Raw genomic sequence first — 18,399 nt, forward strand, 5'->3', positions numbered from 1 at the left:
GTGTGCAAGCAGCTGTGTGCGTGCCACCAAGAATTAATCAGTGTTAGCCTTTTGTCATTACTCCGCATCAAAAGTGACTTCATGTATGAAAATTGCCAAGATACAGCCTGAATGGCGGTTTGTGTCATTTAAGTTTCGATAAATTATGTCATTGTGCAACTTGCCTTTTTGTTCCTTAAATGTTTTTGAGATAGTGATGTCGCTGTTAGAGATCTGACTCTCATTTGCAACCACTGTCCCGTATTCCGCTAAATATACCCACTGAATTTACCCATTCACCTACTGATGAATATTTTCCTAATTTATTATTAAAAACACCATAGAGTTTATAGTATTAGATTCAGGATTTGGGTTTTTTTTAATTGACGTATAGTTGATTTATGTTGTATTTCTGCTACACAGCAAAGCGACTCAGTTATACTTACATATACACTCTTTCTTACGTTCTTTTCCATTATGGTTTATCCCACGATATTAGAGTTTCGCTTATCCACTTAATATGGTAGATGTCTTCAATAAGATGATGTCATCTGCCTAATAGAGGATTTTATAAATTTTTTGTGGAGTAAACCCATCCCTATGTAAAAATTACAAGGTTTGCTTTATTTCCTGCTGATCTGTTTTCAGTGAATGTCAGGTAGATTTCTACAACGTTGTACTTAGTGAGCGCATAGCACATGGTTGTGTGGCTTCGTCGTAACTCCTTCCCTCTCCTGGGACAGTTAGATGTTATTCCTTTGTCCCTCCCATCAACAGTGCTGCAGAGATCAACCTTGTGTATAAATCTTTGTCTGACTCTGGTCATTTCCTCAGAACAAAATTCTAGAACTGAATTTGTTGGTCAAAAGATGCTCACTTTTGAGGTTCTTAATGCAAACCTAATAGCGTTAAGTTGTAACCTAACCTTTAACCTACTCCAAATAGCGCACCCTACAAAACGCTTGAACCCCCCAGCCCAGGGGAAATCCCCGCTTTTCCGCATCCCCAGTGGTCCTGTGTGTGGTAGTTGCTCCGTTGTGTCCGACTCTTTGTGACCCTGTGGACTGTAGCCCACCAGGCTCCTCTGTCCATGGGATTCATTCTCCAGGCAAGAATGCTGGGGTGGGTCGCCATTTTCTTCTCCAGCAGTCCTGGGATTACATGCAAAGAGCCTTTGCTGATGGCTGGTACGGATTTTCTCTCAGGTCATCCTTAGATAGGAAAGCTAAGATAACGCCAAGGTTAGGGAAAGATGGGCAGAAACCCCAGGACCGGAGAGCTCAGTTCCAGGCCCTAGGGGGTGCCACACGCTTGGGCTGCGTTGTCAATGTTTCCTGTTGACAGCGGAATCGGGATGGCGGTCGGGCTGGGGGACGGTCTTGCCCTGGGTTAACGGTGCCCTCTCTTCCTTCCATGTCTAACGCAGACCTGTGCTGGCCATCGTGGAGGTGGAAGTGCAAGAAGTCGATGTGGGGGCTCGGGACAGGGTGTTCCAGGAAGTGTCCTCTTTCCAGGGCCCCCCGGATGCCACGGTCGTCGTCAACCTGCAGTCGCCAAGCTCAGAAGAGAAGGACGAGTTTCCTGAGGACGTGCGCCTGGAGCTCATGCAGACCCTGGGGAATTACGGCACAATCGTGCTTGTCAGGTGGCGACACACTTGGGTGGAGCTGGGTGCTCATCGCTGGAGAGCGTGTCCCCGGGGCTGACCTGGCAAATCTCCTCTCTTCCAGGATCAACCAAGGGCAGATGCTCGTGACTTTTGCCGACAGTCACTCAGCGCTCAGTGTCCTAGATGTGGACGGAATGAAGGTGAGGCATGCTTGGTCACCCGTGGAGCGTGCTTGTCCCCTCCAGCTTCTTGTGCTTGTACGTGGCCAGTTTCTGCGAACGTAGACACCCACAGGAGGGCAAGGGCTGGGTCTCTCTTTACCACATCTTTAAAAAAACATCATTATTTTTGTAAATGTTTGGCTGTGCTGGGTCTCAGTTGCTGCATGGGCTTTCCCTAGTTGTAGCGTGCAAGATTCTGTTCCCTAGTTGAGGTGTGTGGGCTTCTGACTATAGTGGCTTCTCTGGTTGTGGGGCATGGGCTTTGGGGCACACGAGATGCGCTCACTGTGGCTCCCAGCCTCTGGAGCACAGGCTCAGGGGTTGTGACCCATGGCCTTAGTTGCTGTGTGCCAGGTGGGACTGAGACTAGAGATCGGACCGTGCATCATGCGTTGGCAGGTGGATTCTTTACCACTGAGCCACCAGGGAAGCCCCACATCTTTTTTTTTTTTTAATAAAAAATTTTTAATTTAGTTTTTGGCCATGCCACGAGACATGTGGGATCTTAGTTCTCTGATCAGGGATCAAACCCATGCCCCCTGCATTGGAAGCCTAGAGTCTTAACCACCAGATCGCCAGAGAGGTCCCCTCATTACCACATCTGCTTCTGGTATCTACCCTCCAGCCCCGGCTCCTTGCAGGACTGGGGAGAAACAGCAAGTTTTGGAGCACCGTGCCCCCTGCGTGACTGGGGCTCCCTGCGCTCACCCCCAACCCCCAACAAGAATATTGGGGTCATGCTCTCTCCATGGGTTTCCCTTGTGGCTCAGCTGGTAAAGAATCCGCCTGCAGTGTGTGAGACCTGGGTTTGATCCCTGGGTTGGGAAGATTCCCCTGGAGAAGGGAAAGGCTACCCACTCCAGTATTCTGGCCTGGAGAATTCCATGGACTGTATAGTCCATGGGGTCGCGAAGAGTCAGACATGACTGAGCGACTTTCTTTTTTCTTTCTCCATGGTTTGGGACATGCAGCTCATAGGTGGTTCCCATTTTGATGGATAATGTGCTGGTTTTAAATTCACACCGAATGAAAAGCTTGGGATGACAGTTCGACTTCTGTTCAGACCAAATGTGAGCTGTGCCAGGCCTGCCCGAGGTCTAGACCCTCTGGGCAGAAAGTGAAGGTGGACTGGCTCCTGGTACGTGCCTTCGAGTGAGAAGCACTTTGGGGTCAGAGGGTCTAAGGTCAGCGATCATTCTCGGGGGGCCGCTCTGTCCTCAGGTGAAGGGCCGAGCCGTGAAGATCAGACCGAAGACCAAGGACTGGCTGAAAGGTTTGCAAGAGGAGATCATCCGAAAGCGGGACAGCATGGCCTCCGTGTCCCCCACGGCCAACTCCTGTCTGTTGGAGGAGAACTTCGACTTCACGAGTCTGGACTATGAGTCGGAAGGTGAGTCACCCTGCCAGGACTCCCCGCTCCCGTGGTGAGGCAGGCAGACGAGACCTTCTCCCAGCACGAGAGGCTCAAGAGCCCTCTGAGACCCCGCCTTGGGAAGGTTCCAGAACCCCTGGAAGTGCAGGCTCACTCTCCAGGCCAGAGTTGGGGGCATTCATGTGGACGGGTGCTACCTGCAGCGCTAAGACTGCAGGCGTCTGAAGGTTCACTGAAGACAGTGAGTTGTGAATGTCAGGGCTGTGGACTTGGTCCTGTGTCTCAGACTTCCGTGGAATTGGGGTCCCAGCCTTGCTGCCACGTGGGTGCCTGGGGCTGCTGGTGGCTGTGCCTCAGGGACCTCGGGGGTCCTAACACGAGCCACAGGCCTCGATGATGAAACAGACCCATCGATGAATGACTTGGCGCTTTCCCCCTAATTGTTCGCTGTGACATTTTCTTCCCCAAGGGGATATTCTCGAAGATGACGAAGACTATCTGGCGGATGAGCTGAGTCAGCCTGTGGTCTCAGACAGTGATCCAGGGGGAGACGAGGTCTCCACTGCCCCCGGCTCCACCTCTGCGGCACCTCCCGCCAGGTCACCGACACTCGCCAAGAAGAAGCAGCATCCAACCTACAAAGGTAGCGTGGATCTTCCTTTTCTAACTCGCCTCTGGTGCAGCGTTCACTCGCTCAGCAGCTGGGTGTCACGTAAAGCCACCATCCAGTGTGCTCGGCCTGTGAACAGAGGGGCAAAATGAGTCATAGCAAGAGGTGGACACTGGGCTCTGGGAAGGCAGTTGCCACCACACCGATTTCCTCTAGTGATTTCATTTTTTTCCAACAACTGGTACCCCTCAAACACACCAGATTCATGACCATTCAGTTCAGTTCAATCGCTCAGACATGTCTGATTCTGTGACCCCATGGACTGTAGCACACCAGGCCTCCCTGTCCATCACCATCTCCCAGAGTTGCCCAAACTCATGTCCATCGAGTCAGTGATGCCATCCAACCATCTCATCCTCTGTCATCCCCTTCTCCTCCCACCTTCAATCTTTCCCAGCATCAGGGTCTTTTCCAATGAGTCAGTTAGTTTCCTCTGTTTAAATTGGCATGGCTCTGAACTGGTTTTACATTTGTGATTTTTCTCCCCGCCACTCCAAGACTTTTCTGATTCAGTCCCATAAGACACATACTCACTATCAATGTCCTGAGTTGTTGGTGTCTGGTTATATTTGTGTAACATTATATTGTTATACAGTAATTTTACATCTTAGCATCATTATGTCATTTTAGACTTGAGAGGGACTGAAAGTCACTGGGACCAAACTGCCAGTCCCTAGATGATTAGAGTGGTTCACATTCTGCATCAAACTCTTCAGCTCCGTTTCAGCCACAGCCACCAGTACCTTCCAGCTGTTGGACATTGTATCTCCTTGTTGGTGGCAAGCAGGTGCAGGGGCTTAGCTGTGTGTCAGGACCCTTTGAGCTGGGGCTGAGAACAAAAAGCAGGGGTGACAATTAGATACTTCCCAGGAGGTACAGAGACCACCCCCAAGCCCCTTTGACTGTTTTTGGTACCAAAGCCAGTCAGTAGCCTGGCTGTGTTGAACTGTCAAGAGCTTAATAGACTGCTGAGGCCTGATCAGTTGCCACATTATAGAGATGTGGGCCTGGCAGGTGAGGCTGGGACCCTGGAAACCTGGTGACTCATGGAGCTCCCAGGTGACTTGGATGCATGTCCAGGTGAGTTCAGTTCAGTTCAGTAGCTCAGTCGTGTCCAACTCTTTGTGACCCCATGAACTGCAGCAGGCCAGGCCTCCCTGTCCATCACCAACTCCCAGGGTCTACCCAAACCCATGGTGTGAGACTGCTGCCAATTCAGAGGCAACAGCCTTCTTTAGCAAATCAAGGTGCTTCTCTACGCTGCACGTCCAGAGGGCTCCTGCCCTGGAGCGGAAGTGGCGGAAGGGATGTGCCCTTGAGACAGGAAGTGGTCCTATTCTCCAAGGTGGCCATCATTCAGGCATCTTTTGGAGGCAGAGCAGATGTGTACCTTTTGAATAAAGAACTTAAAGCGGCTTGGGGTTCTGACATGTGGGCGGACTCGCCCCCTGGTGGACCTCGAGGGAATATCTCCTTGATGCTTTAAGGCCCTCAGTCCAATTGCTCAGTCATGCCTGACTCTGCGACCCCATGGACTGCAGCACACCAAGTTTCCCTGTCCTTCACTGTCTCCTGGAGATTGCTCAAACTCATGTGCTTTGAGTCAGTGATGCCATCCAACCATCTCATCCTCTGTCATCCCCTTCTCCTGCCTTCTTGGGTCTTTCCCAGCATCAGGGTCTTTTCCAGTGGGTTGGAAAAGGGCCCTCAGGCACTCCCTTTAGAAGGAGACATCCTGCCTCCCCCAGCAGAGCTCATGAGATGCACCTCGCTTTTAGATTTGAGGGATGGGAGGATGAGCCACGATGAAATGAATCGAGATGTGCTGTAGTGTGGAAGAGAAGACCAAAAACTGTCCTGAATTTAAATGTAAAAAGTGAAAAAAGTCGCTCAGTCATGTCTGACTCTTTGACTCATGGGAACAGACCATGGAATTCTCCAGGCCAGGATACTGGAGTGGGTAGCTTTTCCCTTCTCCAGGGGATCTTCCCAAACCAAGGATCGAACCCAGGTCTCCCGCCTTGCAGGCAGCTTCTTTATCAGCTGAGCCACAAGGGAAGCCCCAAACGTAATAAATGTAATAAAACAGAAGCAGTCCCCTCCCCATGCCCCTGGTGAGTCAGGATGGTGAACGCTCAGGCAGTTGCTGGCGTGGGCTGTGGGATTTGGGTCTTGAGTGACCAGGGACCTTCCATGCTGGACCTTGCCGCTGGACTGCAGACTGCCCTACCGGCAGAGAAGTGAAAATGTTCCCAACGCCAAAACTGTCACTGCCCTGTTTTAGAGTGGGAATGAAAAATGAGGGGCTCTAGGGTCTTCCCTGCTGGTCCAGTGGTTGAGACTCTAGGCTCCCAGTGCAGAGGATACAGGTTCGATCCCTGGTCAAGGAACTGAGATCCCACATGCTACACAGCTCAATCTAAAAAAAAACAGTAAAGTGGAGGGGCTCTGGTTTTCAGCTGTCATTCTGTGTGGAAGTCTTGTGGATTATTTGGGAAGGAAGCGCGCCTACACTTTAAAGTTCTTCGGTGTCTCTCGTGTATGGACATCACACCTTGTCCACGGCTCACCAAGTGTTCCAAGCAGGCATTAGGTGCCCTCTCCACGCCCCCATGCCAGCCGAAAGGGACCCTTCAAGCTGTCCTGTGGGAGGGGTCCCTGCAGACCCAAGTCTGACTGCCCCGACTCACGTCCCGCCGTGTCCTCCAGATGATGCCGACCTGGTGGAGTTAAAGCAGGAGCTGGAAGCAGCTGGGGACTTCCGCCACCGCTCTCCAAGCAGGTCTCTGTCGGTTCCCAGTCGGCCTCGGCCACCTCACCCACCGCAGAGACCCCCCCCTCCAAGTAAGACTCCGCTTGCTTTCCACTCACCACGATGCCTGCTGGGAATAACCGTGCCCTGCCTACCTGCTGAGCGAATGGCTCTAAAATCCTGCTGTTGGGTTTTCACAGCGCTTTCTCCCCTCCTCGGGCTCCTCTTCGTCCTGAATCCTTGGCGAGTTTGGTATCAGAGATCGCTTTGTGTCTTGCAAGCAAGTCAAAGCAGCCCTTCCTAAAGCTGCTCTTTGCCCTCTTGTGGCTGTGCTTTTGCTTGAAGCTGCTTCCAGTTTGAAACCTTATAGGTTGGAGAACTGGGGCCACAAATGAGCTGGGGACATTTTGAGCTCCTTCTCCCCCCAACCCCCAACGGCATCTCCCAGCACCTTCTCTCCTGGACCACTGCCCACCCTCTCTGCTCATGAGGACATGAGTAAGCCCAGGTGCCCTGACTCTGAAGGTGGCCACGTACGCGCCTCTAAGCGGGCACCACTCCATCTGTGAGCCCGAGCCCGAGTCTTCTGAGAACGGCTTTTCCCGGTCTGGGTCTCAGCGTAGCACTTTTCTTCCTGACTCCCCCAAAAAACAACGCTTTGCTCATAAAACACTCCTCAATAATCGGAAATAAGGTTGTACCATGCTTTTGATCAGTTACCATTTACCTCCGCTGCTTACTTCTCCCCACCTCCACCCCGCCGTGACAGTAAAGATTTTCCTAAGCCCTACTTTCAGAATTGGGTTCATCGTGGGTTACATCACAATAGTAATCAGTGGCAAGTCAGAAACCCATGACTTGTTTAAGCATATTTTTTTTACTTTTCAGAGTTCATGCTCAGAAAATAAATTAAAATATTAAATAAAAATAAAGTGATATCCTATATTATTGTGGAGGTTTACAAAAAGAGATAATAGAAACAATAAAAAATTTAATTTCACTTAGCTAGTGATGATAGTTGTTAACCAAAAGATTTCCATCCTTTTTCCAATTAGATATATCTATGTCTATGTAAAATCAATTTTTATTAACAGAATTGGTATCCATTTTTTTTTGGTCATCTGTCTTTTCATCTAGTGTTTCTGTCACTAAATGTTGTTCTAAATATGATTAATTAATGGCTATAAGTATTATTAAATATAGTTTATTCTCCTGCTTTAGAAATTTTTTTAAGACTCTGCCCATGAAACATCTTTAAAATTTGGTCTTAATAACAGTAGTGTGTTTTAAACCGCTTAAAAGTGATGGATTAGGTTTTATGTCAGATTTAACATCCCCCCGCCCAGGATGTTAGATTAAAATTTTCATTCAAACACTGCTTCTCCAGAGAATCTACATTAATAGGCCCAAGTTATTAGAGAATCAGAAGACAGCCTTGAAGCACCTCTGAATCGCTGAAGGCCATGGACGTACTCAGACCATGACCTTGCTCTTGCTCTCGGCTGGCTGGGAATTTTCTGTTGAAGTAGCTGTGACTTCACTGAGATGGAATCTCTGCGCTCCTTGGTTTTTACAGCTGGTTTCATGGTGAAAAAATCAGCCTCGGATGCCTCCATCTCCTCTGGCACCCACGGGCAGTACTCGATTTTGCAGACGGCAAAACTCCTGCCGGGAGCCCCTCAGCAAGCGGTGAGTTCTCCTTTCTCTGATCAGAGCGAAACGGGCCAGCTTCTAAAACCCATGAGGTCTGCCCCGTGGTCCATGCATAGCCCCTAACATCATGCCGGGTCAACTCTTCCCGGTGAATACATAGAGTTCTGTCTCTAACTCTCTGCCTATCCACCATTTACCCCCCCAAACCCTATAACTTACTACCAGGTCCTTTGTAGGGGTTTTTAATGGTCGTCCAGAGTGTGAGAGAGAAAATCACATTTGAAGAAAACTCCCAAGCGCCCCTTCATGGAGGGACTGTTGGTTTCCAGACATACCTGCTTCTCCCCCTTCTGACGCTCGCGTTTGACCTTGGTGTATAGAGCAGGGGCTGGTAGAAGGAGAAATATGAGAAGTTCAGATCAGCTGTCTTGAGAGAAGAGACTAAAAAGAGATCTCAGTAGTGCAGTAAGGATGCTGGTTTAGTAGCAATAGGATTTTAGAGGCGGGGCGTTCTAGAGGGTGGCATTGAGCTCTAAAGAAGACTGTGGGTGAAGGTCAGTGGACCAGAGGTGAGGAAGGAGGGAGGTGCCATTGGGAGCCGGGTGGAAGGGAGAGTGAGGAGAGCTGGGCCAGCTGATGGCCACGGTCATGCTCACAGCAGGGGTAGAAGGCTGACTTGACCTCTGTGGTTTATAGTGATGAAGGCAGGTCCTCAAAGGCGACTCAGAGGTGGAGGTTAAGAGGTAGAACAGTGAAGAAGTAGAATCAGCACTTTTGAGAAACATCTGGAAAGTGTTGCGTGACTCATTGGACCTTGGAAGGAGTGACTTCTGACTAATCTTTCTTGCTTTTTTACCGGGTTATCGAAATAAAGATAGAGGATGGTTGGTCCACGTTGCACAATCCTCGAACCACCCGGTTAGGGAGACCAGATCATCTGAATGTTATTGCATCCCTTCCCCCGGGTATTTGAATGCTCCAAGGGAAAGAGACTTGAAGGGTGCAGTTTCGATGGGAGCTGTGCCTTCATCGCTGATGGAGCTCTGTCAACCTCATGCTCATGTATGGATCCGTAGGCGAGGCTGTTTTCCCACTTGTGCTAATATGTATTTCTTCCTGATTTTTGTCCTCAAGCCCAAAGCAAGGACTGGGATAAGTAAGCCTTATAATGTCAAGCAGATCAAAACAACCAACGCTCAGGAGGCAGAAGCAGCCATCCGATGTCTCCTGGAAGCCAGAGGAGGTAGGTGCTCCCCCAGGGTGCCTTCAAGATTCTGCTCTTCTTCTCATATTCTTGCAAAAAGGGGCCTAGAAAAGAACAGAACTCTTTTTCTGGAGGCAGTATTCAGTAAAAGTACCCTTTAGCAACATTTTATAAAATTCATCTATGAAGATTTATCGTCCATTTAGAATTATATATTTAAAATTCAGTAAGTATCAATAGATAAAAATAATCCCAAGATTATTAAGGAGCACTTAAGGGAGAGACAGAAATAAACGAAAATGAGTTTTAGAAGAGGTTCTTGCTCAAGGCACTAACTCATCCTGCTGGCTCAGTAGAAAGAGATGGTTAAGTAGGCGTTCTCCTTCAGGCAAGACATCTCGTCTTTTAATTACCAGCATCCCTCGATTCTTCACTGTCAGGCAGGGACCTCTTCTCTGCCATACTGCCTGTTCATTTTTTGTTGCAGTCACTTCACCTAACCCTTGTTAACCATGTTTTAACTTAGAATCTCCCCTATGCATTCAAAATCACTGGTAACTAGCAATTTGGGATTTGTTTGTTTGTTTGTTTTGACTTTATACTAGACTCTCTTTTGAAGAGGGCAAAGTATGCCCTCTGAAAAGCCAGATGCATTTATAGTTGCCCGATTTGTTTTCAGTCTGGATATTTCATTTATTTGAAATTCCCAAATAACATTTAAAGAGGGCATGGATTAAGAGGCGGAGAAACACTGTTGCGTGATAACACCATGGTTTCTCTTTTATTAAAAAAAAACAACGAAAACTCATTGTATGGATGAAACAGCCCATCAGCTGATGGACTCTCTTCCACCAGCCCCCAGTGGCACTCCCTCCTTCCTCACCTCTAGTCCATTGACCTTCACCCATAGTTTTCTCTAGAGCTCAGTGCCACCCTCTAGAATGCCCACCTCTAAAATCCTATTGCTGTTATTACCAGCATCCCTGCTGCATTGTTTAGGCCCCACTAGGTCTCTTTATTGGAGAAGGCAATGGCGCCCCACTCCAGTACTCTTGCCTGGAAAATCCCATGGACGGAGGAGCCTGGAAGGCTGCAGTCCAAGGGGTCGCTGAGGGTCGGGCACGACTAAGCGACTTCACTTTCACTTTTCACTTTCCTGCACTGGAGAAGGAAATGGCAACCCACTCCAGTGTTCTTGCCTGGAGAATCCTAGGGACGGGGGAGCCTGGTGGGCTGCCCTCTATGGGGTCGCACAGAGTCAGACATGACTGAAGTGACTTAGCAGTAGTAGCAGGTCTCTTTATAGCCTCTTCTCTCAAGACAACTGACCTGAACTTCTCATACTTACCTATTCTGTCAGCCCCCGCTCTATATGCCAAGGTCAAATGGATAAAGTGAAGCATATCCATCCCATGAAATATTATTCAGCCGTAAAAAAGAATAGAGTGCTAACACATGCTCTGTCATGGGTGAATCGTGAAGATACTGTGCTGAGTGAAAGAAAACGGACCCAAAAGGCCATGTGTTGTATGATTCCATTTATGTGAACTGTCCAGAAGAGTCCGATCTATATATAGAGAAAATTATAGTGGTTTTTCAGGAGCGAGAGGAGAGGAGGGACTGGGCAGTGAATGCTCTGGAAACATGTGGGGTCTCTTTTTGAGGTGATGAAGATGTTCTGGGGACCATATGGTGATGGTTGTACAACTTTGTGACTATAACCACCAAAGTATAATCGTTGAAAAAGGGCAAATTTTGTGGTATGTTAATTAGATTACAGTCAAGGGTTTTTTTTTCTAAGTCTGTATAGACGTGGAGAGTGGGAAAGGTTTGAGGTTTGAACTCTACCCTGCATCGCAACGTAATATTTTCCTTCTCATGGGCCCTGCTAAGATTTCAAGGAGTTCTACCATCATCTCCCCTGAGCAACATGGGTACACATTAAACTTTGCACCTGATCTTAGGGTCTCACTGATTCTACCCTACACAGACCCCCAGATCACCATCCCTGTTGAGAAGGTGAGCGTGAGAAGCTGGGGCCAAGCCTCGCTGGTTGGTCCTGACAACCCTCAGAGATTTAGATCAAAGAGAAATACATTGTGTTATCCTTTGAATAATGCCTTGTCCTTTACGCGTCCGCCATGCCATTCCATGCTTCAGGCGTCCCAGGAGAAGCCCTAAATGCTCCAGCCTTGAGGGACCAGGAATCTTCCAAACCAGAGCCCACAGCGGGGGTGGCGCCTCTTCTGCCCCGTCGGCCCGCCCCCAGGGTTCCTGCCATCAAGAAGCCAACCTTGAGGAGGACAGGAAAGGTAAGAACCTGCTCATGTAAGCCTGTCACTCCTGGGCTGCTCAGATGTCTCCTTAGATAAGAATTATGTCTCCGATGAGTCTGGTCTCTTTATACACGTTCACGACTCCCAGCCACGGCCCCATCTTTGAGGAACATGCCCGGCAATTGCTTTCTCCCTCTCATCCCTGCTGCTTCTTGGCTCTCGCTGAGCAGAAACATTGGGAATTTTTCACCAAGACAGGAACAGCTTGGAGGTATCATTCTGTCCAAATGTTCCATGTCTGTTCCCAAACCAAGCCAGCATGGGACGCTGTATTCCACGTGTCCCAGTAATTCCCATTTGTGTGTGTGGTCTGTGTCCTATGCCCACGGTTCACGTGTACAGATCTTATTTGTATTAGAAAAACAGTCACCGGTCTCCGGATGGGCCCTGTTTGACAAACGTTGTGTGGCCTCAGATCCTGGAGGCGCGACAGCTCTTGCCACTTTTCTTGCAGATTGTTTTCTGCTCTCGCTCTCAAGCTTCTCAGCCTTGCTTGCTGCTTCAGAGACATGAGTTTGTCAGGACAGTAGCAGCCCAAAGACTGGCACCTCTAGAGACATCTGGATCTTCCGTTTGAGCTCAGTGTGCCAGTCACGGACACTCGGTAATCCTTGGCTGGTCATTACAGAATGGCTGCTTGTCCACCTGGAGGAAGTGTGAGCGTGGCTTGGGCGCCTGGCTCTTTCAGAGCCAGCTTTGTGTTTTCTGGGTTGCTCTGCTGTTCCACGTCTGCTCATTCATCCACCCATTTTCCACGCCTCCTTGCACTTACAGACCTTTTTCCTCAGCCTCTTCCCTGTTCTCACTTTGTCTTTTCAAGGCCAGAGGTAGAAATGGGTTCGTTTTCCTCACCAGCTGCACAGGAGCTGAAGTAAAAGGCTGTCAGAGAACAGGTTGTCTTTTGCAGCTGGTTTCTCTAAAGAACCAGTAGCAATACTGAAACGCTGATGTTTAAGCTACCGACAGCCATGTCTGTACAAAAGCTCCCTCTGGTCTCATGCAGTTGTTTCCTTTGTGGTCCGTTTGAATCAGAGCCGAGGAAGGGAAGTCCCTGTGTGAAATTTGCCATTCTTCTATATTTGAAAAGCAAAGATTCAAGGAGCCAGTATACCCTTCAATGAGTCCTTCAATTAGCTTAACACTGTGACATAAGCTACTTCACTGAATCATCAAAGCTGTAGCCTCCAGGAAGAGTTTTCAGAGAGGTTCGCTGTTTAATAAAGGAAGACTATAATCCCGTTTCCTAGGTAACAGAGAAACTTGTTTCAGATTATTCCCTGTGGTGGGTTTAAAGCTTCTACTCATATTTCATTGGACTTGCTGTTCCTCCTTGATACCTGTGTGTTTCGCCCATGCTCTTTCATGCCTGATGACACCCCCGCATCCCAGACATTCTCAAATCCTGAATTTGCTAGAATGTCCGCGTGGCCCCATCTCGCGTGTGCTGATCGATTCCCAGTTCCCTGGGCAGGCTGCTGATTGATGCTCTTTGTCGTACCTTTTCTCAGCCCGCGTCACCGGAAGAACAGCTTGGGCATCAGGCCGTCCATTTTACAATCGGGCCCCCGGAGTTGAGCCCTGACACCCCTCCACTAGCGACAGTCCCTCCAGTTCCCAAACCGAGAACCCTTCAGCTGCGGAAAGGTGCCGCCAGGAAGGCCACTCCGGATGAGGCCCCGCCCACTCCGGATGAGACCCCGCCCACTCCGGAGGCCCCGCCCCTCGCGCCGCAGGTGCCCCCACGCAGGAAGAAGTCGGCGCCAGCGGCCTTCCACCTGCAGGTGCTGCAGAGCAGCTGCCAGCTTCTCCAGGGGCTCCCCTGCAGCGACGGTTCACCCACAGCCCCGCCTGCCGGGGGTGCACTTTCTCCACAGCCGGCTTTCCTGGGCGTTTCATCACCACCTGCAAGCCCCGAGGCTGATGGCACCACGGACAGAAAATCAGTGGGTGCCCCCCTTCTCGGTGACTACCAGGATCCCTTCTGGAGCCTCCTCCACCACCCTAACCTGTTGAATAATTCCTGGCTTTCCAAGAGCTCCGATCCCCCGGACTCGGGGACTGGGAACCTCGGAAGGGTGCACTCAGCCCCGTTGCAAGTCAGTGCCTCACCAGCCCAGGAGCCGCCCCCAGAGCACAGACCAAAAGACTTTGGTACCTGGGTGACAATCAGTGACAAGGACAAGAGAACGGTGCTGCAGGTGTTTGACCCACTGGCGAAAACCTGACGGGGAATCCCACAGCCGCTCCTCCGCAGGATGCCTGCCTTCTCCCCTCCACTCCACTTTACAGGGGGAAGGCCCACTGCCCTTAACCCCACGTGGAAAGAGACATTAGTTAAAGGCACATTGAAAACACATGGGTACTCCTGTGTAGTTTACAAAACTTGTGTCTCTTCCTCGATACGATTATTATTCAGCCACCAAGATATGTTTTATTGCAGACTTGAGCATGTTATCTCTCCTCTCAGGGTATGAGAAACCTCCGGGTAGATTCAGCCTGTGGATTTTAGGAAAGGAAACCTAGCCCATAATGCCCAGGAAGCTCCTTCCCACCGAATTTTAAATGATTGTTTAAATTATGTGTGTATGTGGTGTGGTTTTTAGAAAAATATTGTTTGCAGCTTACAGATTTGGAATAACGTTTTGGTGACCCACTGAAGGTTGATGCGTACAAGATTACACTAGAAGGTGGTTGGGACCATTGTGAGCTGGACCTGGCCAACACCAGGTTAAAAAAAAAAATACAAGAGTAGGAAGCAGCAAATAGGTCCACCAAAAGACAAGACTGTCATTCCCAGCAGCCCTTGTGTTTATTTATGTACGTGTATATTAACCACTGTGGTGTGCAGGTCTTAGGGGAGATGGTGGCATTCCCTGCTACGATTCTGGATCGTCTAGCTTCACCCGAGCTCCAGCTGGCTGGAGCCTCCTGTACCATGTCTTAGACTTGGCATGTCCCATGTCTTAGACTTTGCATGTCCCATAAATTGCTGCAGTCCTAATCTCTGGTGTGCTACTCATTGTTCACACTCTCTATTCCCTATTGAATAAAACCTCATGGACTTCTTTTCCCCTTTATATTCCATACCCGGTAAAAGCACAGATTGTGAAAATACCGGCACATAATCCTGAGTCTCACTGCTACAATTTGAAGAATATTTGTTTTAGTCTGGTCTACCTGACTGTGGTTTCAGGAAGGAAAACACCGTATGACCCCAAGTATAAGAAACCCCAGGATATCCTGAGTTAACTTATCATCTACATTTTATTAGGGTTTTTTCCCCTGTATACATTTCCAGCACCACCTCTTAACTGTTCAGTTCAGTTCAGTTCAGTCGCTCAGTCATGTCTGACTCTTTGCAACCCCATAGACTGCAGCACACCAGGCTCCCCTGTCCATCACCAGCTCCTGAAGCTTGCTTAAACTCATGTCCATTGAGTCAGTGATGCCATCCAACCATCTCATCCTCTGTTGCCCCCTTCTCCTCCTGCCTTCAATCTTTCCTCTCAATTTACTCAGTCATCTAGAAAGACATTGCCATGCTGCTTTACATTTCTAAAAGAATGTTAGGCCTGGAAGTCTTTGGGAACAGACTTCATAATTTTGCTGATAAGAAGTTGACTGGCAAGATTGTAGCGTGCCGCATACCATGTTTAGGCATTTTCCATGTCATAGAATCAGACATCAATGGACCAGGGAATTCCTGTATTCAGAACTAACGGTTTTGTTGTTGCAGTAATCATCTTGCCGGGGGAAATGCCACTCCTACTAATAAAACCTCTGGGATTTCAGAATTAACTGTCATCGCCACTATCAAGATACAGTACAGATTATTTTAGTCTGGCACTCAAGACTATATCAGACTTCCCTGGTGGCTCAGATGGTAAAGCGTCTGTCTACAATGTGGGAGACCCGGGTTCGAGCCCTGTGTTGGGAAGATCCCCTGGAGAAGGAAATGACAATCCACTCCAGTACTATTGCCTGGAAAATCTCATGGACAGAGGAGCCTGGTAGGCTACAGTCTATGGGGTCGCAAAGAGTCGGACACGACTGAGCGACTTCACTTCAAGACTATATCAAAGCTATATCTCATTTCACCTGAAAACTAAGAAAAAGATACTAGTGAGCCCTGGAGATAAACAGATAATGTGAGTAGTTAACTTAGTCATAAAAAATGGTGTTTTTCACCTAAGCTGATTGGGACACCTTCTCTAGCACCTCCTTTATATCATTTTTATGTCTCTAAGAAATGTAAGAAGTAAACATGATCGTCGAAAGAGTTGGGAGGAGAGAGGCTGCAAGATGGGGGATAGGCTTTGGAAAGGTAAATCATTTGCAGGATTCACATTGCTTCTAAAGGGTACAGTTGAGAATGGAATCAAAGATTGCTTAATTCAAACACTGTTTTCTCTATAACCTCTTTCCTGCTAAAAAGGAGGTGAATTTGAAGGCATGTCTGTGTATCAAGTCAGAAAAAGCATGGGTGGGGGGCAATAATCACCACAAAAGTTGCTTCTAGGGCTTAATTTTCAGGGTTTTTCTTTGTTCTACGTAGCAAATAGCCAATAAATGGTACTGAGAACAGAACTTCATTTAACATAGGTGTTCATCACACATACAGTACTTAAAGAATCTGACAGTAAGCATTAACACAATTGTACTGAGGCAGGTTGAAGGAAAAATTACAAGTAGTTTAACATGAAGAAATGAATACTATTTGATCATGGCTGTTCAGATTTAATGAACAACAGAGTTTTGAGTTGATAACTGACTTGATGGACACGAGTCTGAATGAACTCCGGGAGTTGGTGATGGACAGGGAGGCCTGGCGTGCTGCGATTCATGGGGTCGCAAAGAGCTGGACACGACTGAGCAACTGAACTGAACTGAACTGAACTGAAGGTTCTCACATTAACATTCTGTTAAAAAGGGACAGTTGGAATTGTCTTATTTTTTAAATTATTGCTTAACAGTTGGTATCTTTCCTAGGCTGGCAGTGGAGTTGGTTGAATAATCTTGACAGTGAGCAGCTGGCATCCTGGAGATTTCATTCTGGGGTTTTTATTTTTTATCTTTCCTTGATGTTCCCACAGCAGCCTTTTTATTGTGGCCTTGCAGTTTATTTCATTACTGTTCTGTAAGGCGTTACTATTCACCACAGAGTATTTTTAGGCACAGACTTTATAATTTGGCATTGAACCCAATTAAATTCCTTTTTACAACATAATCTTACCAGACTTCTTTCCTATTTAAAAAAAATTGTTGCAGTAAATTACTGAAACTGGGACATCTGCCCAAGCGACTCCTATAAAAGTTTAAAGTTGTTGAAGTTCAAGACACTTAAAATTCTCCTGACCTGTGTATAAGTAATAAGCAAGGTAATGTATAAAAACATTTCTTTTGTAATAAAGTAATTCTATTAAAAAAGAAAGCTGCAAAAATTGCTTACTGAATCTTACTGGATGACTAGCAATGAATAAAAACTCTGTTTATTTGAAATGATAATTTGTACTGAATTTAAAAAAAAACACCTATTAAATGTTTTGTCTTTTTTTTTTTTTAAAGAAAATGTTTGGCTTTGTTCTTTTCAGATATGAAGAAAAGCTTGGGGTATCTTCGGCCAGCCTTTTATTCTGGCTGAAATGTGATTATTAGTTATTTGTCTGAGTTTCTGTTTCCTTTCTCAACCACCAAACTAAGTTGAAGCAGTATAAAATAGCTTGGTTAAGAATTTGCGAGTTGAATGCTGCTGGCCGGGCTTACTGCCAGAACATTAATAACTTTATGCTATAATATTGAGAGATCCTAGGATTCATGTTCTATAGAATCTCATAGCAAACTTAGATTGCTGAAGTGATTTGAGTCCATTATTGCATGGAGACAGGCGAAAGGAGTCTTCCAGTTCTGTCTAGGTTTGTTTTTAGCTCACTAATACATGAAATTTAGGTCATAAATGTTCTCTGATGCCTTTCAGGAATAAGAATATACTGACAATCTCCACGTATTAAAGATGCTTAGTCCTTCATGACCATTAAGTACTGTATTGAATTATTTTAATCTGAGTGTCTGGGACTTGGATGGGGAGGAAGGAAACAACCCATTACGGTGCCTTCCTTACCCAAGGTCACAGACTGAAACTCATCCTCATACAAGGCAAGCTGTTTGCATCAGCTCTGTCTCCATGAGGTAGGAGAATACAAATGAGAGAATGATTAACTGAGCAGAGGGCCAGGGCAGATTGGACAGAATATGGATTAAAAATTTGATATGTAGCAAAGTAGATTTCTGTACATGGAAAGAATGAGCGAATGGGAGACTGTCAGAGCACCTTAAATGACAGTTTAGGATTTTATTCTATTCTTAGGATTTATATCTATATATGTAGATAATAGAAGTAGCAGGCAGCAAAAATACCTAAATAAATCTGAGTGTTGGCATGCTTAAGATTACAGGCTTTGCCTGGGCTAACAGCAGTGCTTCAAAGCATCTGGAACATCATTTATAAATGGTGTGAGGTAGGGGGTCTGACATGCTCCTGAGGGGTAATTATCCTATGCCATTTATTAAATATATGCCATTTGTTAAATAACCATCGCTTTCACT

At 47.4% G+C, this 18,399-nt stretch overlaps 1 protein-coding gene across 3 annotated transcripts in view; it reads left to right on the plus strand.

The window, feature by feature from the left end:
- Nucleotides 1-17,365, plus strand: part of SYNJ2 (synaptojanin 2) — a 102,647-nt gene extending 85,282 nt beyond the window's left edge. For 2 of the 3 annotated variants that reach the window (XM_069598794.1, XM_069598795.1), the window contains 9 exons: nucleotides 1,406-1,624; nucleotides 1,710-1,788; nucleotides 3,031-3,199; nucleotides 3,651-3,824; nucleotides 6,561-6,695; nucleotides 8,180-8,292; nucleotides 9,391-9,499; nucleotides 11,621-11,772; nucleotides 13,305-17,365. In XM_069598794.1, the coding sequence (XP_069454895.1) occupies nucleotides 1,406-1,624; nucleotides 1,710-1,788; nucleotides 3,031-3,199; nucleotides 3,651-3,824; nucleotides 6,561-6,695; nucleotides 8,180-8,292; nucleotides 9,391-9,499; nucleotides 11,621-11,772; nucleotides 13,305-14,021 (1,867 nt within the window). In that variant the 3' untranslated portion in view covers nucleotides 14,022-17,365. Of the gene's footprint in view, nucleotides 1-1,405; nucleotides 1,625-1,709; nucleotides 1,789-3,030; nucleotides 3,200-3,650; nucleotides 3,825-6,560; nucleotides 6,696-8,179; nucleotides 8,293-9,390; nucleotides 9,500-11,620; nucleotides 11,773-12,250; nucleotides 12,444-13,304 lie in introns of those variants that run through there. The other variant, XM_069598796.1, reaches the window with a different exon arrangement.
- The last annotated feature ends 1,034 nt before the right edge of the window (nucleotides 17,366-18,399 follow it).

The sequence above is a fragment of the Ovis canadensis genome, chromosome 8 (assembly GCF_042477335.2).
Source record: "Ovis canadensis isolate MfBH-ARS-UI-01 breed Bighorn chromosome 8, ARS-UI_OviCan_v2, whole genome shotgun sequence".
NCBI lineage: Eukaryota > Metazoa > Chordata > Mammalia > Artiodactyla > Bovidae > Ovis > Ovis canadensis.